This window comes from Crocodylus siamensis, chromosome 5 (assembly GCF_052110815.1).
Source record: "Crocodylus siamensis isolate JL-2025a chromosome 5, ASM5211081v1, whole genome shotgun sequence".
Lineage (NCBI taxonomy): Eukaryota > Metazoa > Chordata > Crocodylia > Crocodylidae > Crocodylus > Crocodylus siamensis.
Genome location: NC_143399.1, coordinates 152,798,797 through 152,823,507, shown reverse-complemented (window position 1 = coordinate 152,823,507; position 24,711 = coordinate 152,798,797). Strand labels below are relative to the sequence as shown.

Here is a 24,711-nt window from a genome sequence, read left to right as displayed (position 1 = left end):
GGCTTATCACAAACTGTTTATAAGATCAGATCTCAATCAAATGGGAAGTAGTGCCAAGCAGACTTTCATGTGTCCTCTAGTTCCTCATGTGCTATTCCCAGAATAATCACTATTTTTATAATGCATAAACAGTGGGGATAAAGTGAAACTATTATTCATTCCACTATTTTCACATAAAATGTTTAAGAAGAAAAATCTGATAAATGCACTGTTGGAATAGAAATGCTTTTTTAAAACAGGGATTGGTAATAGCAGACTAAAGGACTTCTGGTTCAATTCCTTGTTCCCTGACAAACACGAGCAATGACAGCATCTGATAAAAGCTTGCATCTACCAATCAGACAGACATTTAGATGACCTTGATTACCACAGACACTGAGCACCTTCACAATCGTTATCATCATCATTATACAGATGAGAAACTGAAGCAAAAAACAAAGACTAATGGCCATATTTTTAGGTACCAGAAACCCCTAAATATGTAGGTAGGTTGCATAATTAGGTGCTTTTTGTGAGTGTCACTTAATGCCTAACTCTCACTGAAATTACAGTTTCTATGTGAAATCCCACATAGAAGGCTTTGTACATCTTCAGCCACCGAAGAAGTACGCTTTGACAATGTGGCCTTAATGGACTTGCTCAAGACCACCCAGGAAGGGAGCAGAAGCCTGAACCCAAATCTCCAGAGTCTGAAACAACTGTCCTAATTAGTAAGCCATACTTTCTGACTATGTACACTTTCTCAGTGGTGTCTCTGTTTATTTTGCAGTCAGCTATGTGGTATGAAAACATAGCATCTGCAAAGAAATCTTTCCAAACCAGTACTGACAATTATTTCCACTGTACTTTCTCCCCATTTAGATATTCAGAGAAAGCTATTAGGAACAAAGATGAGAGATAAAGTAATGTGTGCAATCAAACACTTTGTTTTCATTAACTACAATCCACCAGGAGATGTCTTGGGGGTAAAACAACTGGGTTTTCTAGACTTAAGCAGTGTAACCCTTGTATTCAAACAGCAAAAGCATGCATTGTGTTTTTGAAGGGGTAGTGTAGTAGGCATTAAATGCAGTATGTGGCCAAAGCTTTCTAGCTTGCAACAAAAAGTAATCAGCAGATAGAAGAACAGATATTATACACTGGTGTAGTCACAAAGATTTTATTAGTTTTAGGAAAACCTATACAAAAGACGTGGTATTTGCTACATTTGGAGTCTGAGCATAAATAAATCTGAGTTACAATGGGTCAAATAAAAGTCTGACCATGCACATTACTGAGTTCCCCCAAGGCTGAGCTGAGCAGTGCTCAAAAATGTTTTATAGGAATAGGCACTAAATCTAAACAACGCAATGTTGGGATGCAATGCCCTTGGATTTTCCACGCTTATCCACCAACTCAGTTACCAAATTTAGTAATTTGCAGTCGTCTCCCAGTCACATTAGTACAAATTAGCAGGACTCAATTGCACTTCAAATGTGCTATTTATTCATGCAGTCTGTTCAGCTATTATTCTAGCCTCTTTAGTCCTTAAAGTCTGTGCATACTAGTGTCACTGCTATGATTGTAGTAGAAAGTAGATGCACCACAGGTAGCTTTAAAGAAGCTAGCTAGTAGCTGCGTACCTGCAGCAGCATGGATGTGAGCACAGGCTATCTATGTATATGTCCAGGTAAATGGGTAGGTTTAACAAGGCCATGCTGGGGTCTGTGTTGCTGTGCCATGACTCCTGTTGATATCTGAGCTACCCAGTTTGAAGCTATCTTGGCTATGTCTACTAGACTACAGACAGATATGAATGCAGCACAGATGTACCGTAAGAGGAAAGAACAGGCTAGAATAACAATTGAACATACTGCAGTACACAGAGATACCCTTACAAGTTCCCACCTAAAGCATAAAACCCATACAATGCAATATAAAGAATGAATGGAAAAAATCTAGGTTCTTTCATAGTTACAGCTTTTACTGTAGACTGTGTCATTTTGAGGTTAATGTTTGATGAGGCGAACAGCCTTTGCACTATGTGAAATCTTCCCATGTCACTGAAAGTGGCCATAGTAGGATCACTCAGTGGCAAAGTGCCATCAGCTGAAACGATGTTAGGCTGCATTGATAAAGAGAAAGACAGAGATATGAAAGCTGCTTTCTGGGAAGTGTAATTTCTGCTATTGTGCTCTCTGTTGCAAAAACTGGAAAAGAGCTCCAATTCTGAGAAAAAAAAATTCTCTCACCATCTCATAGCTAAAGTTACATTAATGTTAAGTTCAACAAGTCTGATACATTCCGCCTTAACTGAGACTTAATACACTGCTGCACTTTCAGAAGGGTCTGCTAATTTGGGATTGTAACAGGGGGGCCTGCCCACCTGTTCTGGGCTACCCGCTGGCCATGCCTTGTTGGTAATTAGTTAATGATGTAATTAAGCAGGAGGCTGCCCACATTGGGCCCCAGAATCCTCCTAATTGAACCCCACGTGGATTCCTCCCCTCAGGCGGTCTCAACCGCCTTCATCCTGGGCAGCATAGCTCTCTGAACCGCCTCCCCTTCCGGCCCCCTGGGACCTTTGGCTACTAGCCCTGGCCCACCTCCAGGCCAGTCAGGACCCCAGGGCCTCAGCTCTTGGGCATTCCTTGCGGTGGGCCCTCAGCCCTTCAACCCTTCCAGTCCTGGCCCCAGCATTGACCAGTCAGGGAGGTCCAGACAGGCCTGAGTCTATGGCCTTTTCTCTCTCTCCAGGAGTCCACCCTCCAGACCCTCCAACAAGGCATCACCCACCCAGTTGTAACTGGCCTGGCATTTCCTGGGGGCTCCTGTGCCACTGGGAGCCTCACCAGGCCACCCACTCCCGGCAGGTGCAGTTTTAGGTTATACCCAGGACCAGGAGCCTCCTTCCCTACCCCTACAGCTCCCCACTTACCTCCAGATGATAACAGCAGCCCTCCAGCCAGGCGATGTTGTTGCCTGGCCTCCAGTGGGGCAGCCCCAGATTCGAAATGGCTGCCCTAATCAGGCACCTGCCAGCTGCCGGCTCCAGGCCCTTAAAGTGGCAGGTAACCGCAGTACCCTGCCGTAGGGATGCTTCCATTTTGGGGTATAATTTGAGGAAACTGGACCTGGCTTTCAAATGACCTCAGTGCCCTATAATGCTGAGACTTGGATGGGAGTTTTGGGTAGATGAGAAATCTAACCACTATAAGCCCAAGACATACTGACCTGGTCATCAATAACTGAGGCACACATTTCGTGACAAAATTCATGTGAACATCAAAGTAGGTGCTTGGTTTTAAAAGAAAGCCATGTTTCAACTACAATCCTTTCAAAGATGGGTGAGGACTCTTGCTCAGGTTTTGATTGTGGGGCTCCCTATCTTCCAATGCATCTTTCAGCCCCTTGTAACCTGCTGTCACTGGTCTTAAAGAAAGGATGAAATCCCATATAGTCTTTTCTAGGCCCTATAAATATGAGCCCCTGAGTCAGCACTTGCAATTACTTCATTTGGCAGGTTTTCTAAAAGTATTTGTTGCAGGGTTCCCTATATGCATAGGTAAGTAGTGAGACACTAGTGCACTGCCTATAGTGTTATAGCCTACCTCACATACTAGGCATCTGCTCTAAATCTGCATACTCCTAATCCATTCCCTGTACCTGTTTACAGTCTTAGCTATCATTCTGCTTCCAAATGAACAGCTCAGCTTCTCTCTCCACATAGTATTTTAACTGGATCCTTGTTCTCCACATACAGATGGCTACTTCATCAGTGTCTGTTTCTTCCAACTAATGTTTTGTCACTGAATTCAGCAGATTTTAGAACAAATGATATTTTCCCCTCAAAAACCATTGCTTACAACATTTTAGTATACAGAATCACCACTGCCAATGTACCAGGGGTGTAGGTTGTAGCTGTGTTGGTCTAAGGACATAGGCAGACAATTCTTTGGGTGAATCCGATATCTTTTATTAGACCAACTTGAATAGTTGGAAAAAAAATTCTTAGCAAGCTTTCAGATTTAAAAGCCCTTTGTCAGGCTGAGGAAGCATCTGCAGTTGGTGTGCGCTCTTCCTGGACAGAATGAATTGTAAAGAAGCCAGGGGCTGGTACGCATGCAAGTAGGGCAGTCAGCGAAGATGTAAACTGAGGAGTTAGTGGACGAGAGACCAGGGGGTGGGAGAGAAGGGGGATGAATATAGCAGGTAAACAGTGGAGCTGTACCTGGGGAGTCATATGTTAGGCAGGTTATATAATGTGTCATAAATCCAATGTCTATATTTAGTCCATGCACGGACAAAGTTCTTTGCATGAATCTGATATCTTTTATTAGACCAACTTAAATAATTGGAAAACAATTTTTAAGCAAGCTTTAGGGTTCAAAAACCCTTCATTAGGCTAAGGAAGTTTCAGCAGTTGATGTGTGCTCTTCCTGGACGGAATGAAAAGTAAAGAAGCCAGCTGGTATGCATACAAGATATGCAGTCAGTGAAGATGTACACTGAGGAGTAAATGGGTGAGAGACAGGCTGGGGGGGGGGGGGGAAGGGAGAAAAGGGGGATGAATAGTGGAGAGGTACCTGGGAAGTCAGATGTCAGGCAGGTTATAATGCGTCATAAATCCAATGTCTACATTTAGTCCATGATTTTTAGTATCCAGGAGTTTGATGAAGTGGACTTCATAGGCTCATCTCTGGGAAGTGTTTTGTAAGTTTCTTTTGAGGATCAGGATTGAGACATTGGAGAGAGTGGTTTTCTACATTAGTCCATGATTTTTTGTATCCTGGAGGTTGATGAAGTAGAGTTCATAGGCTCATCTGTGAAAAGTGTTTTGTCAATTCCCTTTGAGGATTAGAACTGAGAGACTGAAGAGAGAGTGGTTTCCTTGTGAGAAATCTGCCCCCACAGGTAATTAGGTATTCTTGTCCTTAATAGATTTCTGGTGTGCAGCTGTTGTTTGGTCTTTACTATTCATTCCTGTATTTACTAGTCATTCCATCCAGGAAGAGCACACACCAATTGCGGATGCTTCCTCAGCCTGACAAAGGGTTTTTAAACCCAAAAGCTTGCTAAGAAAAAAATTACCAACTATTCAAGTTGGTCTAATAAAAGATACCAGATTCACCCAAATAACCTTGTCTGCTCATGTAATGCTGCTACCACAGGGAAATTCCTATCTGTCAGGACAGAGGTACCCACTGAAGGTTCTCCTAGTAATCCAATTAGACTTTTAATAAAATAAAAACACAGCTTTTGCCACTCAAACCACAGTTCCCATTCTCTCTTGCTCATGTTTAATGACATACATGTGTTGAAAGCAATAACCCCATCTTCAGATTAATTTAACATCTATTTGTCATTTTACAGACTTTTTTACATTCTGAGTAAGCTACTCTCTACTAGAGCTAGAAGAGATTCTGACGTCTCTTGCGGGCAAGAGCTACGGTTAGCCAGAGCTTACAGAATCATGATAATCTGCAGTGCTGGACTTTGAATAGTACATTTAATTTTTGATTACTTACCAAACAACACAAGGCAGGGACCACCTGCAGATCACAGCAAGCACCCAGGAGGGCAAGGGTTTCATCAGGCAGCTCTGTGAAGGAGTTTTAAAAGGAGAAAAAGTCACAGTCTCCAATGAGCTCTGCAGCAGGTTGGCTGTAGAAAAGGAGATGGTGTATATGCATACAAGTGACCTAAGCCTGCAAATGCCCTTATGCAATTCTTACACTGGGCAGGGAAAGGCCCACTGCCTCTTGGAGGGCTTTCCAAGTGCAGTGCTGCATGATTGCAACTTTGGAGAGCACTGCAGTCCTCCACAATTATCACTGTCCTGTACTGAGCGGTGTCAAGGGGATGTGCACCCAGATGCCAGGCCCTTCTTTGCAGGTGCAAGCTGGCTCTGGGGGCAGAACCAGTACATGGAAAAAAAAATGGGTGCAAAATCTCACACAGACTACCTCAGCTCTTGGGAGAAACACCTGGAAGGGAGCAAGTAACATTCATTCCACCTTGTCACAGCCAATGACTAGGCATCTCTCCAGTGCCTGGCTTGCGCATTAACTCAGGGTGCGTGTCTGAGGACAGGGTCTGTTCTATGCAATACCACCACAATCCCCAGAGAACTAACAGCTACAAAGTGGCCTTTTTTTGGTTACTGCTACAGCTCTAGTTACATGTGGATGTTAAAACTAAATGTTATGGCCAAAGCAAACTGATCAATATAACACACTTGTTTAACTGTGCATCACTGCTTGTAGCACTTGACAAGTGCCGTTACACTAGTGACTCTGTTATGTTTGCTTTATTTTGCATCTCTGCAACTGGGTCTGCTGTCAGAATGTCTCCCTTACCTTTCATACACTGGTTGATCAGCTTTAAATGCAAGAAAATTGACATTCTGTTCTACAGTAGGGGTGCACCGATACATCAATCTGGTATCAGATCAGCACTGATTTAAGAAAACTGAGTGTATCGGAAATTGGCCTGATGTGGCCGATAAATGCCCGTGCGCACGTGCATCCACAGTGCAGTATGTAGGTTGGGAGGAGCACAGCTGGGCAGCGTGGAAAGCTGCATGCAGTTGGTAAGTCTGGTGTGGCAGAAGGGGAGTGGGGAAGGAAGGGGTGTGGGGGTGCAGATCAAGGCCCCTGCAGTGAGGGAGGGAGTGGGGTTGGGGCAGGTGCTGCCCAGCTGGGGTGGGGCACGGGACAGAGCCATGGTTCATCTGGGAGATGTGGGTGGTCAGCTCCTGCTGCTGCATGCACCCCAGGAGGGCACGGGGGTGGGTCATGTGCCCCTGGATCTGCATGGGCTGTACTGGTCTCTTCCTGGTACATGGCCTGGTGCTGGGCTGGGGTGGCCATAGCAGCACTAGGAGGAGGGGCTATGGCAGGAACTAAGGTGAATTTTGGGGTGGCTGCAGCCCCCCATAGCCCCCTCCCAGCACCACCACCACCCACCCCAAGTGCAGCCTGGCTCCACCCCCTCCCCCCATGCGCCAGGAAGAGCCTGGCACAGCCCCAGCCTCAACCCACAGCTTGAGCCCACCCCGCCCACAACCCACACAGATCTGGAAACATGCCCCCACACTCTCCTGGGGTGTGCGCAATGGCAGGAGCTGACCACACCCTTTGCCCCCCCTGTGATGAGCTGTGGCTCCAACACACACCCCGTCCCACCTGGGCAGCCCCAGCCCCACTCCCTCCCTCACTGCAAGGAGCCTTGATCTCCCCTTACACCACAACAGACTTACCAGCTGCCTGCAGCTCTTCAAGTTGCCAGGCTGGTATTGGAAATTGGATCAGTATTGGCCGATATGCCTCCTTAAAAATCGGCTATCAGTATCGGCCCCCAAAATCTTTTTTGGTGCATCCCTAATTCTACAGTACAAAATATTTTACCCATTTACCTACTGTAACACTGTGCTTCCTTTCAATACTTCCCTTAATGTAATGAAGCATTTTTTTTTTTATACACGAGAGGTGAAGGGGAAAAAAAGACTGACTTGTATTTGCAGGTGGTTTTTAATTAATGTTGTGGTGCCAAGTACATTGTGAGGATAGCATTTGTTTGACATTTGGGTTTTATTTCCTTTTTCTGTGGTTGCACAACCATCCCTCTAATTGCCATGTCTATGTGTTAAATTTACTTTTTGCTAAATATAGTTTGTATTCAACAACATAAGCCATAGATTTAGCACCTACTGTGCAATCTTTAGCCAGGATGAGACATGGAAAGTCCAAGGCACAATGAGAACAATAATTAGTTAATAAAACGGAATGAAAAAGTTTGGGTTCAATGGACCTTTGGGTGAAGTGATTTCCATGGGAATGACAGATTTTACTTGTAAAAATATGCAGAGATTGAGGTTTTAATTTAATATTTAGCCAAAATTATGAACTCCTACATTCAATCACAGCTCTATCAGAGTGAAAGAGAATTGCATGACTTGTCAAAACTGTTATAATTACGTAAAAGGAAAACATATAAACTCTCCACCAGGGAAACTTCTAAATGGAAAAGTTACTAATTGCTCCATTTGTGACATACCTGCTACAGCACTGATCAAGAGGTGAGCAGCTGAGAAGAGTCTTTGCTCTTCCTCTAACAACAGCCCATTCTGTAAACTGTACCCTACCAGCTGCAGAAAGTCTGCTACATCTTGCTGCTGCTCAGGTTTTAGCTCCTTCAGTTCCATCAACCTTGGTTTGTCACCCATACAAATATTATTTACCTGGAAGCAGAGGAACAAATTAAAAAACTAATTTATAAAAAAAACAAGGTTTGAATAATGGACAGTATCAGCTCTATTAAAAATAATTTTTAAAAAGTCTTGTTATCTTACCATATCCTCCAGTACAGTCACCAGTTCATCATGATACAAGATTTCATAGAGGGTTTTATATAAAGCCCCTTGCTTGCCATCTGATAGCTCCACAAAAGGCTGGAATTGGGTTTTTAACTCCGATATGCCTTTCCAATAAAAAAAGTATATTGTTAAACTCGTGACTCCTTCAAATGCCAGTAAAAGCAGATAAATTGAGAGACTTGATTACCTGCTTAATCACCACAGCGTAATACTGTAATTTCTGTCTGCATAATTCCTAATGAAATACTGGGACATATTTGACTCCAAATGTGCTTTATAATGATCAATCCCAGTTAATTGTCAGTGCAAATAAACACTATCAGGAATTAACATTCAGTATTAATATTTAATTTTTTTTTATATGAAATCTGTTCATAAGTCTGCAAAGAATGTTTCTTTTTAAGCACAATATATATTTCTATTACCTAATCTTACATCTCAGACAATGGATTTTATTTCTTAACTGGTTCATATTAAGGTCTAACTCTATGACTTACCAAGCCTAGTGGTATTAATTCATATTCAGAATTAAGAATTCAGATGGTGATGCTAAGTTCTTATTGTCCTTGTATTTTGACAGACTTAAAAGAACTTATATTAAATATTCATGTATACCCTTTTCTTCTTTGACCAAAAAAGTCATCTTTTCATAAAATGCAAGAGGATCCATTTATTCTTATTTAAAATATTTAATTTATTACAATGCATAGATTACAAACTCCACAGAGACCTCACTGGACTCCATCCTTCACAGTGTAACTGAAGCATGAAGCCAGGATGTTTTATGACTACTAATTATCAATAAGCCAACACTTACTTCACCCATCAGCAGAACTTTAGTGGTTGGAGACGCCTCATGTTATTTTTAGAATAAATTCCCTTCACACAAGAAATACAGCCCCTTAAAATATATGTTTCACATAAAAATAATAAAGCTATTGAAATTACAGCAGTGCCTCTACATACAATACAACCATATAATTACAAAATCAAATACTGTCACAATGCTGTAGGGGTAACTAACTGTAAACCATTTCAATATAACAGTTTTTAAAACTATTTTGTGAAGAGAGTAAGTCAATCAAATAAAGTAGAATGACAAATCTGTAAGAACAACAGGCACAGTGGGGTTTTAAGCTAAAAAAATAACAGTGACCTATAACCATCCTTCATACACAAAAGTGTTATTTGGCCATACAAAGAGATGCATTTATTTCCCTCACTCAAGTCTAAACTGGAGAAATGTATGTTTTACTCCAGTCAACAAAATGGCTATTTTGGTCACAGTTAGTCTATTGACTAAGCTGTGAATGCAGGGCCACATAAAAAGCACCACCACATCGTAGAAATGGACATAAGGACAGATCTGCAGTAAGAATCAACAGGAGATGCAATATAAAGATTGGAGGCCTGCTTTATATTACCCTATCTTCCTCCTCACTTTTGGTTGCACTCCTTGCTACAATCCTATCCCTTTCACCACCTCAGTAAGTTATGCCTAGCCACTTACACTACTTACCAGCATGTAATTTACACTATCATTTAAATCACAATGGAATTTAACCTCCAATTTCTTCTAAGTTTCTCAGAACACAATGAGATTCACAGAGAAGAAAAAGAGGGTTGTGTTTTCAGAAATATAAGCTATATTGAGAATGTTTATACCCAATATACATTTCTCACATCATTACTAAACAAGTAAAGACATAAATCACTATGAATCTTATGCAACATAGCTAGAATATAACAAAATTGATGCAAAAGAAAAAATATATAAGATTTTGTTTACAAAAAGGCATTCCATATGCTTTGAGGGTATAGCCAGCTCTCCACATATGTTCATTTCAGTGCTAAATGTCTTCTGATTGTTTCTAAGCATTCACCAAGGAATTCCTGATAGTGGCTATTCAAATGTGCCAGCAATTTCTATGTACAATTTTGCAAGAATATCTCCTTCTATTAAATTGCTTAACTAGTAATATAAGGGAGAAATGTAGTGTAAGTGCAATCAAATAAAGTATTTCTGGTAATACCTTGTTTCAGTACACTTAAGGAAGCATCACTTGGAATAGTATTTTCATCCCCAGAATGTCTCATGCTATCAACAGCATCTGGCTGATATAAAAAGGAGGTGTCTCTGAATAGCACTGAATGGGGGTAAGAACAGCCTGCTGTGTCTTCTCTTTCAAAACCTCCTTGTTGTCCATTTAGCAGGCAGAATTCTGTAATTTGAAACACATAAGAATAAACAAACCACATGAGGCTACCAAAGCAAATATCAAGCATCATTTCTAATGTACACTAGTTTTCCTGGACATACACACATATGCATCTCATCTTTTATAGATAGAAAGAAAAAGATTAACAGGCACTGTCTACATGAATGAAATACACATTGTAAGTCACTCAAAAGCACAGTGCAAAGATATACATCCTGAGGCATAAATGGAAGTGGCAGTTACCAAGTAGATATAGTAGTTTGAAACAAATTTTTCTGGATTGATTAGATAGATTCAGTATATGTCCAGAAAGGAAGAGGCCTGATGGAAAAGCAAAGCTCTTCATGGATGCTGAAAACTAGCATTCCGTATATCAGATGTGTCAAATTCATCTAGCTCCATGTACCAGATGACCGGTGTGGAAACAACCCATGGCCCTGGTGAATGGCATGTGGCCAGCCCCACAGAGTTGGATTCTCCTACATGTGAGAGTACAAGTCAGAAAAACCCTACAGACTCTAAGAGGATCCCTCACAGATCTTTTCACTGGTCTTTCATCACTGGCCCTTTAGCTCTCAGAAAGGAGCAGAGGCTACTGGTTCCTCCCTGGGCCCTGTCAAAGACTAGGCCAACCCAGGTCAGTGGTTGTATAGCTCCCATGCTGCATTACAGACTTAGGAGGGATGCTTCCTGTCCCACCCTTCGAAGTAGTCCCCCATCCTCTGTGTAGGCTGCCATATTTTTCCTAGCTAGTTGTTATGAGTTCATGGAGGAATGATATGCATCCTTTTATCTCACTCATTTTGGGGTCCTCTAGGAGCAGTGGTCTCCAAAGTGGGGTGCGCAAGACAATCCATTGGGGTGCAGGAAGAAAATATTAGAACTTCTATTTATATAAATATACATATATTGGGGGTGCATGCTCAAAAATTTTTTACTGATAGTGGTGTGCAATCAAAAAAGTTTGGAGACCACTGCTCTAGAGCAGAGTTTCTCAATCCCCATGCCATGGCCCAGTACCAGGCTGCAAGAGGTGGGCTGCTGGACCAGAAGTGGCCATGGACCAGCAAACCACAGCCTCCCAGAGCCAGGCAGAGAGGCCACAGCTCCTTCTGTGGGGCCCACAGCAGCACAAGCAGAAATTCCAGCTGCGGAAATTTCTTCCAGCCAGAAATTCTGGCCATGGTCAGCTGTGACTGCTGGGCTGCGGTTTGCCACAGCATAAAAACTTTGGGAACCCCTGGTCTAGAGGAAGAAAAAATAGTACCCAAAGAAGACTGAGGAGAGATTCGTATGTAGCGGATAAGTCTTTCTTCCCACAGGTCACAAGATACAATCTGGCTCATCACATGAAAGGATACTGTTATCCAACAACTTCTAGTTTCAAAGTCCTTTACAGACAATATTCCACACCTGAACCAGATAAGCAACTTCCAGTCCTGTGCTCTGAGCACCAAACCATGCCCAAGAGGGTAAAGTACATACAATTCCAGACAACCATATTTACTGGCAGAAGGCAGGCTAGATTTGCACCTCATGGATTAACTAAATCAGAGATTTATAGCATGAGCTTTTGGGAGCTCAAGCTCACTTCATCTGATTTAGTGAGCTCAGACTCATGAAAGCTCACATATCATATATCTCTGACTTAGTCTATAAGGTGCAGATCTACTCTGCCTTCTATCTGACTTTAGACTGCCACAGCTAAACTACCTCTCTGTATTTACTGGGACAGACCAAAGATTTTGAATCAAACACTGTCCATTTCACTTGCCACAGAACGGCATGAGAAAAACAGAGTAAAGGAAGAAACTGAGTTTTAAAGTAGTGCATGCCAGTGAAAGAGGTAAGCTGCCCCCCAATCAAGGACAGTGCTCAAAAGCACTGCGTTCACAATCTAAATATAGCTTCCCCTCACTTATAACAGACTGTCTTACTGAATTAAGGGCATTCAGATGAGATGGGAAAGCATCAACAGCAGTCCACCTTTACAAAGAGAGAAATGGTGAAGACATTTCTGCTATAGAAAGAGAGAAAGGGAAAAACATTTTTTCCACTGGTAACACCTGCACAGCCCCTTACAGAGTATAAAGCCAGTTACAAAGGGCTAGAAAAAGAATACCACAAACTAAATTACTTCCTAGTGTAATGAGACCCAGCTAAGGTGGCAACCAACACACGAGACTGAGGTGCCTGTGCTCTTACAACAGTGTACTTGTGTTACTTCCATTACCGCTAACAAGAGCTATTCACAAACTCTGAAGGCAGAGCATACTGCTAACAAACTAACCACCCTTTATGGGCGAAGGAGGCTAATGAGAGGAACACATACACAGCATCATGTGAAAATAAGTGAGACATCCACTTTTGTTAAACCCCATAATAGGACTAGATTCAAAAGAAAGTACAAGGCTATGAAAGTCTACATTACTGTTACCATTAATTATTTATATAGCTAGTTAGGTCTATGTAACCCTTTATAGGAAAAATAAAGAAAAGAACCAAACACTCAATATCATAGTGCTATTATATACATACTAGCTAACTGCCCATCAAGAATGACAGAATTTAGGGAGTGTTTAGATGGCACCTCCCCCAACCCCCACTCACCCTTTGGGGCCAGCAATGTAAAGACTCTATCCACCATCTTCTCCTTCAACCTCCTGTGCTGTGGCTCCCTACCCCCGCCTGCCTGCCTCACAGCAGGGCTTCCTCCCACCTCCCATCCCCTCCCCGCTGCCTTGCCCTCTCTACCGGCTGGTGCCAGGGCCGGGCAGCAGGGGGGTGACCCCCCTTCCCTCCCCTCCCCGCTACCCTGTCTCCCAGCCCTGACAGCACCCGCCACAATGACTCTCCCCCCTTTATTTCCCCCCCATGTCTACAGGCCTCCCTCCCACCCACCGCTTCCTCCTCCCTGCCAGCTGTTGTTGGGGCCCCCTTCCTGCTCCCCTCCCTCCCTGCCACCTGGCCCCAACAACAGCCACCACGGTGACTGCCCACTTTTCCCTCCCCCCATGCACTCCTCTCCCTCCCTGCCAGCTGCTCTGGGGGGGTGTCAGGGACAGGCAGCAGGGGGGCACTACCACCATGACCTCCCACTTTGCCCTCTGGCAGGGAAGCATGGGAAAGCCCCACTTCTCAGGCAGCCAGGGCATGTTTACCACCGCCACAAACTACCCCAGCAGCAGCTCAAACTTGGGCCCACGCAGACAATTGCCACCGCCCTCTGAGCAGTGCATAAGCAGTTAGCCAAAAGCATTACGGACAGACAGGCTAAGCCCTTTATATATATAGAATATACACCCAACCCTCAATATCATAGTGCTATAGTGATATATGCATTATAGTGATATATAATCAATGCTGCACCCTCACATAGCATGCTGCTTTCAGTTCTTATCTTATCTGAAAAGTACTGGTAGAAGCAGAAGAGAACCCGAGATGGGAAATGAAGATGATTAGAGGCAGAGAGACTCCCATGGGAAAAGGGACTGAAAAAGTTAGGAGTGTCTAATTTACAAAGGAGGGTTTTAAGAGGAGTTATGTCAAAAGTATATATTTTTTGAATAATGAATGGTACAAAGCTAGTTAGCCAGGTGCTGCTATTTATCTTTTATCATAATGAGGTGATTCATAAAGAAACTAAAAGGGCAAAAAAATTAAAGTCTTAAAAAGGAAGTGCTCTTATATACAGCGGACAATTAACCTGTCAAAATCAGAGACACATAAAAAAAAAAAAAAAATCACTGTGATAAAGGGCGTAGTAGGACTTAGAAAAGAATAGGCATGTTTATGGCCAAGAGGCCCTACTCATATTAGAGAGTCCATTTTTATAAGCTTTATAAACCTTCATGTCTTAAAACCTAAGCCAAGAACTAACTCTAAGGGGTGAGAAAGAACCCAACTGGAACATTTCATGCAAGTTATTCCATAATTATGCACTATGGATCCTTCTGCTTTTCTTTGAATTTCTCTTCTCATTGAGGGAAAGGAGAGATAACGGTAATAAAAAAAAAAAGAAGAAGATGCAAAGCATGTGGTTTATTTGTCTGAACAAACAAAGATGACAAAAGACATATGTTATTTATGAAGCCTGATGGATTAGATAATTAAATAAGAAAATAGGGTTCTGCCAAAGTGGAGAAAGAGATAGCATGAGAATACAAGATCAATGAAAACACATGTGTATTAATTACCAACTGGCAGTTTTCTAAGGTAGAGATTCCCAGCTACAACCATTATACAACCATTATACAGTGCTGGTTTAAGTACCTGTTGGAGCAAACAGTTGTAACCTTTAAATTGCAATCCTGTTCTGAAAAGCGTCTACTGAATGAATGAACGTCCTTTAGGGGTGTCTGCTGGAGGTGTGCGAAACACCATTGTTTCGTTTCAATGTCCATTTCGTCATTTCAGAGGGATGGTGTTTTGTTTCGTCGTTTCATTTCAAAGCACTGTCCTGTTTTGCTTCACTGAAACTGTTTCACCCATAGGCTATAATGGGGAATTATGAAAATTCCTAAAACTTTGCCATTTCTTGCCTGTTTCAGATGAAAATTGCAGGGATGGTAGCTCTTCCTGAGGACATATGTACGCAGGTTTCTGGGAAATTGCACCTCAAACTGTTCAAAGCAAAAGTCTTGACACTGGCTGGCAGCAGCAGCCTCCTCCCATCTGGTGCACAGATCTGGGGGCTCGCACCCCTGGGAGGGCTGCGGGGCTGTGCCGGACTCCTCCCAGGGGTGTGAGCCCCTGGATCTGTGTCCCATGAGGCTCAGGCTGCTGACTGGGACCGGCACTGGGCACAGCCTGCACCCAGTGCCAGGAAAGAATGGTGCTGCCGTCAGCTCCAAGCAGCAGTAGCAGCCTCCCCACAGCCCGCCCAGGGGTGCGGGCCCCCGGATCTGCGTGCCAGATGAGAGGAGGTTGCCGCTGCCAGTTGGGACCAGTGCTGAAGTCAAGTAAGCCTGGCTTCAAAACTTAAAATGTTTCTAAACTTTCTGAGTGCCCTTGTTTCATTTCAAACTGTTTCGATGCCTTTTGTTTCATTTCGATTTCCCTGTTTCAAGCTTGAAACACATCAAAACAGCTTTGAAACGAAACACCTGGCAAAATTTCGCAGAGAGTTAGTGTCTGCACATTCATTATATCTGAAAAATTCTAGATAAAAAATGTTCTGTTCACAAAAAACAGGATATTGTTTCTTACTTATGGCCCTACCAATTTACCCCATGGTTCAGAAGTCAATCTAGATGCATTATGTACAGCTTAATCCAGACCCAACCTGAGATACTTTATAGATATATAGCATCTTAAAGATGCCCTCCATATATCTCAGATACATTTTATCTACCATTTCTTGGTTCCTCCATCTTGAAGATCTCCCTCAGAAACCTCATTTGTATCTGTGATAAATTATGTACAGGTGGAATGCACTGGGAAGAGGTTTACCAGAAAAAGACAACCACACCAGCCCAATCCAATGAATATTTGCATGAAGCATTTGACAGAACATAGCAAGAACATGTTATGGTCATTTCTTCCAGCAAATAGAGAGGAGAAATTTTCTGAAAGTCAGAAATATTGATGAACTACCAGATCCATGCTTTGTTTCTCCATCACATTCGTACTAAAATGGACAAATCTGTTTCACCATCATATTCTGGACCTATTATAGAGATCAATGAAAAGATATTTTGCAAGAGGTAGCTCTTTCTGACTACATGCAAAAGAAGGTGGGCATGCTACTTACCAAACTGGCCATCATGCTTTATGTACAGTTCAATGACACCATATGCAATAGCGGTAGGGGCAGGAATCTCTAAGACCACATTAGAATCCTTCATCATGTTTCCATTTTCGCTCACTGAAACCTGAAGACATATTCTCCCACTGTTTATTCAACTCAACTTTAAAACAACTTGTGCACAAAATATAACTCAGGGGGAGGAAAAAATTAGGTTAGAGGAAAAAAATGTAATTTCCCACCATGTTCACATAGAGTACATATATTTGATTTAAGTCACAGAACAATTGCAGTGAAGCTCAGACTTAACAGCAGAGTGGAGGGTGAGAAATGATAGTAGTCTGCCTGATTCGCAAGAACCCAGTTTAACATAAGCTCCAGCAAATTAAAATACTTCAGTTAAAGCCTCTTTGACTTATACTGCTGATGTAAGGTCCCACAGAAACATGACTGCAGTGAAAAGCTGGTTTTCACTTCAATGTTCCTTTGCTTTGTCCTCTCCTACCAAATCTCCTGCTCATCTTGCCCCTATTTTAACAATGGGCAGCACAGAATTCAGTCAAACAGGATAGTGAAAATGGCAGAAGCTGTAGAACTGTCATTGCCAGTTCTGTGTCAGTGAAGACTCCCCTATATACAACAGGAGACATTTGTTGTATATACTTTATATTTTCATATAAAGTTGCTGATTTCTTCTCAGCTTGTTAGACTAGTATATCAGGAGATTTTTTTTAACAACCCCCTGTGAAGCCACTGGGATCATTATACTCAGTGGAGCTTGATGGATTCTAAAACATTTTCTGTGAACAGTCACTTGACTTTTTAAATGAATTGGTTTCAGCCACTCTCATGGGCCTTTAACATTCACTTTCTTTTAACAAGTGTAAGGTTTTTTTACTAGCAGGAAAGCTCACAGAAACTGAACCACATGATAGTATTCATGGAAACCAGATTCTAGGTTCATAAAAGAGCTTGTACTTTCAACCAGTTAGGAAACAGAAAAAAAAATAGCATGGCATGCTTCTTTTCTGCTCAATTACAATTAAGTAACATGAGGAATATTTGCTGAGAAACATCTGTAACTGCTAGCTTAAAATGTTATCAAAAATGCCAAATACTTTAAAATAAAGAATGCAGCTGAAGAAACTGTGATCTGTGGTAGTTGGATAACTGGTCTATGGGTTATATAATTTCCTTTTACCTTCACAACTTTTGTGCTGAATCCTGCTATGCCACCAATTTTCTCTTCTGTCTGAATATGTTCAGATATCAAGCACTTTTTAGTTGTTACTATCTTCTCTGTCAGGACACACAGTACCTCATGTTTTCTTTCCAGTATTTGTTGCAGTAAAGTATTGTTTAGGTTCATTGTTCTGAAATTAAAAAATATGGCATTAATAGTATAAACACTGGAGCTGGGAAAACACATTTTTCTTAATTGTATGCACAAAGCAATCTTTGTAAGAAGCTTTTATTGTAAAGTATTAGTGGTTTCTGTATGAATATCTTACTCAAAATGATTATGTACTCTTTTGTTATCTGGCAGCAGCAAGACTGTAATTATCTGTATTATACAGTTTAAGTCTCAACATACCCACTGAATTCTTGGTTCATCTTTTCAGGAGAAATGTCAGTTGGGGCAACTGTTTGGTTATTGTTTGCTTCAATAAAAGACAAGGAACTTCTAGCAAATCTAAGTTTCCTGTGTAATCTGAAAATAAATGAGCTAGTCCTGCAGATTTTGAGGAAACCCCTCAGCTACTGTAAACTTACAACAGCAGAGCTATAGTAAGTGATGCCAGCTGCCCCATTAAGTCTACTGGGGACTAATCTAAATAGTTACCAGTGAAGTCCTTTCATCACACAGAGCCATCCTTATTCAGGGATCTGCTAGAGAGGGCGCATAAAAATAATTGAGACTCTCAGGAGAGACGCACTATAGCAAGACATGTATGTCCTAGTCTAGTCCTATTCAATTATTTCATATGACACACACACATGCATGTTAAATTATTAAAGTAAAAAAGTCAAATGCTCACACGTTAGAAAATAACCAAATGGTCAGATTTGTGTCCCTTTACCATGTCCCCATTCTTTCTCATACAGGTTCCTAGTTCCAGTCTCCTTATCCAGTTGGACAGAGTCTCTTCCCTCATTCAATCTTAGCAAGATGCCAAATCAGTTCCCAGTCTCTTCACCCCCTGGTCCCTATTCTTCCCTCTGGCTCCCAGCCCCTTTCTTCTCACCCATCTGTTCCTGTTGTACCATGCATCAGTGCTAGCCTCCCATGGCATTCAAGTACATACTTCCGCCCCATCTCAAATCCCAAGTCTCAGACTTCTCTCTCCCAGTCTCCTTGACCAACCAATCCCAGTTTCTCTACTTGCCTCCAGTCCTGCCTCATGAGTCTCCTTGTCCCAACAGACCCTATACCCTTCCTTCATCTGGTTTTTGTCCCCTCTGCCTTTGAAGCAGACAGTTTCCTCTTCTGGGCTGCCTGGGTACCCAGGCAACCCCACAAGTGAAGTATAGGTTCCCCTTGTTTTATGCAGGTTCTGTATGTGCGAATTCTCTTTTATGAGATGACCCTTTTTATACCAAAAATTTATTATATGCACAGTAAATTCACTCTTATGTAATTGGTATGGTGGAAACCCACAGTCAGAGCTGCTCTGTGCGGTGCATTGTGGGAGTGATAAGCACCAAAATAGTCTCCAATGCAGATCTGTGTTCCTTGCTCGTTGTCTGAGACATGTTTCTGTAGTTGCCATCCCCATTATGATAGTGTCCTGTGCTTGTGTGTACTGTCTGCTGTTGGTTAGTACAAAAATTGTCTTGAAAAAGTGGTAGAAGTGGGTCTGAGGGTCAGTACAGTTGAGGTCTTGGAACATATCTCTATTTGTTACATTGTAAAGTGGATTCCCTTTACGCAAATTTGAGTCATGCACCGTTTTCCAGGAACACGTACATCATAAAGCAAGGGAAACCTGTATACAGATTTGCTCTGTAGAAAAAGTGCACAGCTGTCCATTCGCGTCAGCCCTAGTTGCTGTAAGAGACTCCAGCATGCTTAGGGAGGAGGGACAGTTCAGAGATGTTTAGCTATTAAATTCTATTGAACACATATATAGGGCTATCTTTGAGGACTGAAAATGAGGGTCTCAAAACAAAGCAAAAAGGCACAACCCTGACAACACTTTCCCTCCTACAAGCACCTTCCTCCTGCCTCTTTTCTATCAATGTATAACCTCCTGCTCCAAGGCAGGGAGGTGCTAACCTTTCTTCTCAGAGAAAAGTTGGCCAGAATTTAAAATGGAAAAAATAACTTATTTTTCCATTGCCTTGTTATCAGAAACAGCTGAAATATTTCAGCTGATTTAAAAAAAAAAAAAAAAAAAAAAAAGCAAATAATTAGCCAGGAGCAGACAGCATGATGGTTGGGCAACCTTAGGAGTAGATCCTCATTTACTGGCTTCAAAACATCTACATTTGAAACTGGTTAATTATGAATCTCAGTATCTGATCTAAAAAGTACATTGGGTTTATAATTGACCAAGTACTTCAGGTGGCAATGTGGATAAGGATGTTAAGGACAGAAGGGACTATTATGATTATCTAGTCCAAGGGTGGCCAGTCTAAAGCGCAAATGCCACAAGTGGCACCAGCAGCCTATGTATGGATGGCACACAGCAGGTCAGGAATGGGTCAGGCAACACAGCAGCAGCTATGTCAGGAAGCACAAAGTGGAGTAGGAGATCAGGCAGGGAACATAGGGCAGGAAGCAGAAAGCATAGGAGACTGGACAGAGTAGGGAGCAGAAGACAGAGAAACAGACTGGGCAGAAGAATGGGATCAGAGTGGCACTCAGGGATGGTGGAGAGCTAATTTTTGGCATGCCTGTGAAAAAGGTTGGCCCCCACTGGTCCAGCCTAACCTTGTCCACAATGCATACAGATTATAATGCTTACTGTCACCCAGTAATTCTGTACCAAATCCAGAACTTCTGTTTGAGTTTCAGTGCAACATTTACAAAGAACTATCCAACCCTGACTTAAAGAACTTCCTTGAAATTGAGTTTCTGGGATTAATTACCCTTTGTTAAAAACCTGCGCCTTAGCCATGTTTGAATTTCTCTAGCTTGAAGGCCCTGTATGATTTAAGACTATCCTGATTTTATTCCCTTTGTTGGCTCCAGTGAGTCTGCAAAGATGGAACATTTTCAAAATCAATTAGTAGAACTGTCATATTCAAAAACCAGCTAAGTGCCCCTCTTCCCAGTTCTGTCCCCACCAATATTAACACTGATTAACATTTTAATATGCATTTCATTTAGCATATCATCCCTATTAAGCAAAGCATTTAGTCTTTTGTTTAAAACCCATTGAAGTCACTTCTAAATACAGGTTGCAGGGTTGGCCCTAGGAATTTCAGGAGACAGAATCTTTCTAAGAATAGATTATAAAATTTACTAGCACATCTTCTGGGGTCAGCAACAGTCCTGTCAGTGGAACTTGTTAACTGTATTCTATGGACTAAAATTTATATCAGAATTTTTTCCAAATCTCCACCTGAGATTCACAGAAGTGTCAAAACTTCTATTAAAAGACAACTCAAGCAAGACAGCTAGGAGACTGAAAGACTGCTATCCTTCACTGGAGTTATTTAATTTTTTCTTTTCCAGTCTGCTGGAAATAGGATATCCATAATGGTTAAACTGTAATTCCCCAAAATGACTAAAATAACATGTTATTTATTTTGTAAAGTTCTCTACTTTTTTAATTGAAATAAGTTGTAGGTGTTCTACCTTCTAGATTTTAGAAGTGTTATAGACTGCACAACTTTGGAAGTCAGCTTGGAGCTTTATTAAATTAAAAAAAATATCTTCAGGCAATTTTTGTTCTTTGTTGAATTATAACTTCTAAATGTTTCTATGAAAGCTCAATCATTCAGAATGGACTGTCTGAAGGCCTTAAAATGGATTGTTTAGACAAGAAAAAAATAACTCAACCAAAGCAATGTATCAGTCACCACTACACTGCACCCAGATGTTCTTGTGATTCTTATGTTCTTTTCAGCCATATTTTTTATTTGGAAGGTAATGATTTCCAAGGTAAACAAAAATCAGAGAACTTCCAGTTTGTCACAAACCCTAAAGGTCTTAAAAATTTCTGCAGCTATGCAAAACTAGGGTTATTAAGTAGCATGGTCTCTCTAAAAGACATTAAGCTTTTTCCATTTCATATACCATACAATTAATTTTTTGCAGTAGTTTTTGGACTCAAAAAGTCCAAAATTCAATTTCACCAGCCTCCATTGAGCTGGTACTTCTGCAAGAGATGTCTTTGATTCAGATACTGTCATTCTTTTACCTGTCACAGCTATAAACATCCACCCCCTTTTGATTGCCATTCTATCTTACAATGCTTCCAACAGGCTTGACTCTCCTTCTATCTCTTCCTGGCATTTTTTTTCCTGTCTTGCATGAATGCTTACACTGAGTCATTTAGGTCTCCTCTATACATTACATTTATGGCATGATTTGTGTGTTAACTGCAGCATAACTAGGAAGGGTGCTACACATGCACCTGATTTAAGGCACCATAAAATGGGGAATAAGCAATGAAAATGTTCTACAAAGAACGTGGAACATTTTCATGGCTCGTCTGTATGACGCCTTAAATTTAATGTGTTGCTGGTGGTTGACAATCACCTTTACTGTCACCTGATGATCATCCAGTATATTTTCAAATGACTATAATAAAAATATGCAAGGCCCTAATCCAGCATGTCCCTGTGTAAATTGCTGAAGTCACTGGGGTTGGTGTTCTGTCCATACAGGTCATAATGTAGGACTGTGCTCCTAGAGAACACTGTGATCTTTGGGTGAAAGAAATAGAAAAGCTAAGTCAAGTACTGAGTAGCCATCAGATAAGGTAAATGAACAGCCAGCTTATCTCAATCATCTTCAGAAACAGTCTTCAAGGACACGATATAACAGGGCAAAGGTTTGGTAATTAAAGCTGGGTTTAACATATTGAGAGGCAGTGATCATAACATAGCTAAGCATTGCAGTGTGCCTTTGTAATGGTTCATTTTGTTACTGAGATGCTAAGGGAAAACTACAAGCTAAATATCAAGAGAGGCAGGATAGGCTACAAAACTGGAGATGCATACAAAGCAAGCTGCAGTTTTTCATTCCAGAAGTCATGTTTCAAAGCTCCTATGAATAATCTGTGAGCTATCATTCTTCTAATCTCTTCCACATTCTATTTTACATGCATTACTGCCAATCTGGTTTAACATCTGATTGCACCATTATGTTTCTTTCAAACTCTTTAAAGCTGAACTGAAATCGTCTGGAAAGGAAACCACACGCAAACACATTTGACATGTCAGATACCTCAGGCTACAAAAATAGTACACATGTAGTATTAAAAATTAAAAATAATAATCACTTAAAAGGTGAGATTTTTTTTTAAGACTTGCCTTAGGCTTAATGATGTTTTATAGCAGTGGTGCCCAACCTTTTGGCACTGTGGGCCAGATGAGCAGCATGTGGCCAATCTGTAGGCCGGATCCCATTTGGGGTCGATGCAAAAGGTTGGGCTCAGTGCTCCAGATGCTACCACATACTGGCCCAGTCTGACGCCTTCACCAAGGCCTGGCCCCACATGTGTGCCAGCCCACGGGGCTACCCACAGGTCCAGAAATTTGGCAGCAGGAGAGTGGCAATTAACACTGCCACTGCTCCCCCACCATCAAACCCCTATGGGCCAGGGGTTGAGCATTCCTGTTTTATGGCAATGAGTTCCATGGTTTACACATAGGTAGACAAGGTTCTTTGGGTAAATATGATATCTTTTATTAAACCAACTTAAATAGTTGGAGAAAGGTTTTATAGCAAGCTTTCAGGTTTAAAAACCCTTCATCAGGCTCAGGAAGTCTCTGCAGTTGGTATGTGCTCTATCTGGATGGAAATTATGTTTAAACATGTAGCATGTAAAAATAATTTCCTTTTAAAAATCACTTTGTCTGTTCCTGCCCATATTATAGTCAAAGACAATGGCAAAACTCCCACTGACCTTTAATAAGAGCAGGGTCAATCTCTTCTGTTATGGAAAGGGGAGCCGTAATCAGCCAAGTGAGTCTTAAGTTAGGTAGAAGGTGGGAGGCAGAATTGCATAGTAGCATTTGACGGCATAGGCCATCACCTACAAAAGCTCATGTCTCTGAGCCTGTTAATTTCAGAGGTGCCGCTCAGACCTACCTTCTACAATGAAAAGGTGAATAAGAACAGTGGCTACTCCTCCTTTCTGTCCTCCACTGCAACAAAGGGGAAGCAGACAGACAAAAGTAGAAGTCAAAATAAGACGGAAGCAAAACAAGTAGCTAGAAGCCACCCAGCCTCTGGCACTATGACAGTCCCTGCCAGCTAAAGAAGCACAATCGTAAAAAACAAACCCAAGCAGCCCCACCACAAAAGATCCACAGTGACCAGGGTTTCTGGGCAAGCTAGAACCACTCTTGCCTCCAGTCCTAGTCTCAGTACTCCAGGCAGACTAGATAAAATGCCCAGGCCTGTAAACCCTTCATCCAAGCCATTCACTGGGAATACCAAATCCAGAAGATGTATAGCACTGGCCTTTGACCACATCAACTCATAAGCAACATCTTATTTTCCAAGTTTCTACAAGTTGTTCTAAATCATCCATACAGCCAACTAACCCCATTGTCCTACCTATGTAAAATACAGTTTACTTTCCTGGCTGTACCAGCTCCCCTCAAGAAGAAATACAACTTTATATTTAACATTAATTTCATACTTTATTCTATAAAAATATCATCCCTCGGAACTACTGAACAGAAATGTGCTAGTTAGTTCAATCTTCTTCACTTCACTTATAATACACAATAGTCTGATTACTTCTACCCAGATAATGCCTGTCTTACAATGTCAGCGCTTGCAAAGCTTTATTCCTTCTCAAAACAAAAGTCTTTGGTTTGGACTTACATGACAGAGAACACTAATCTAATCCTCTGTCACATTCCACCAAACACAGTACAATATTATTTCTTTTATTCATCCACTGAAAATATCAGCTTTCTGACCATTTTCTTACAGACACACTAGAAAACAATACCTCTGAATCAGCTTATACATGGCATTTCACAATTTCTCTAGGGTCACCAGATAATTAATTATTCTATGCCATGTTTTCCCCAGAATACCAAAGATTTGATGAGAAAAAGGACACATTGCTAAACACTACTTCTATATCTTCTGTAAAACCTCCTATGCTTGCATCTTATTTTTTATCCTTTTACTCAGACACACGAGTATGAGAATGCTCATAAGTTGTTTCTATAGTGTTCAAATCATCTTTGGCGCT

The 24,711-nt window shown here is 41.5% G+C and overlaps 1 protein-coding gene across 7 annotated transcripts in view; it reads right to left on the bottom strand.

Annotated features, from left to right (window-relative positions):
* Window positions 1-1,151: 1,151 nt before the first annotated feature.
* Window positions 1,152-24,711, bottom strand: part of GSDME (gasdermin E) — a 36,622-nt gene continuing 13,062 nt past the window's right edge. For 6 of the 7 annotated variants that reach the window (XM_090046746.1, XM_090046745.1, XM_090046747.1 and 3 more), the window contains 7 exons: window positions 17,523-17,694; window positions 16,328-16,448; window positions 10,390-10,578; window positions 8,333-8,460; window positions 8,038-8,221; window positions 5,508-5,581; window positions 1,152-2,104 (listed from right to left, as the gene is read on the bottom strand). In XM_090046746.1, the coding sequence (XP_089902872.1) occupies window positions 1,874-2,104; window positions 5,508-5,581; window positions 8,038-8,221; window positions 8,333-8,460; window positions 10,390-10,578; window positions 16,328-16,448; window positions 17,523-17,694 (1,099 nt within the window). In that variant the 3' untranslated portion in view covers window positions 1,152-1,873. The other variant, XM_090046751.1, reaches the window with a different exon arrangement.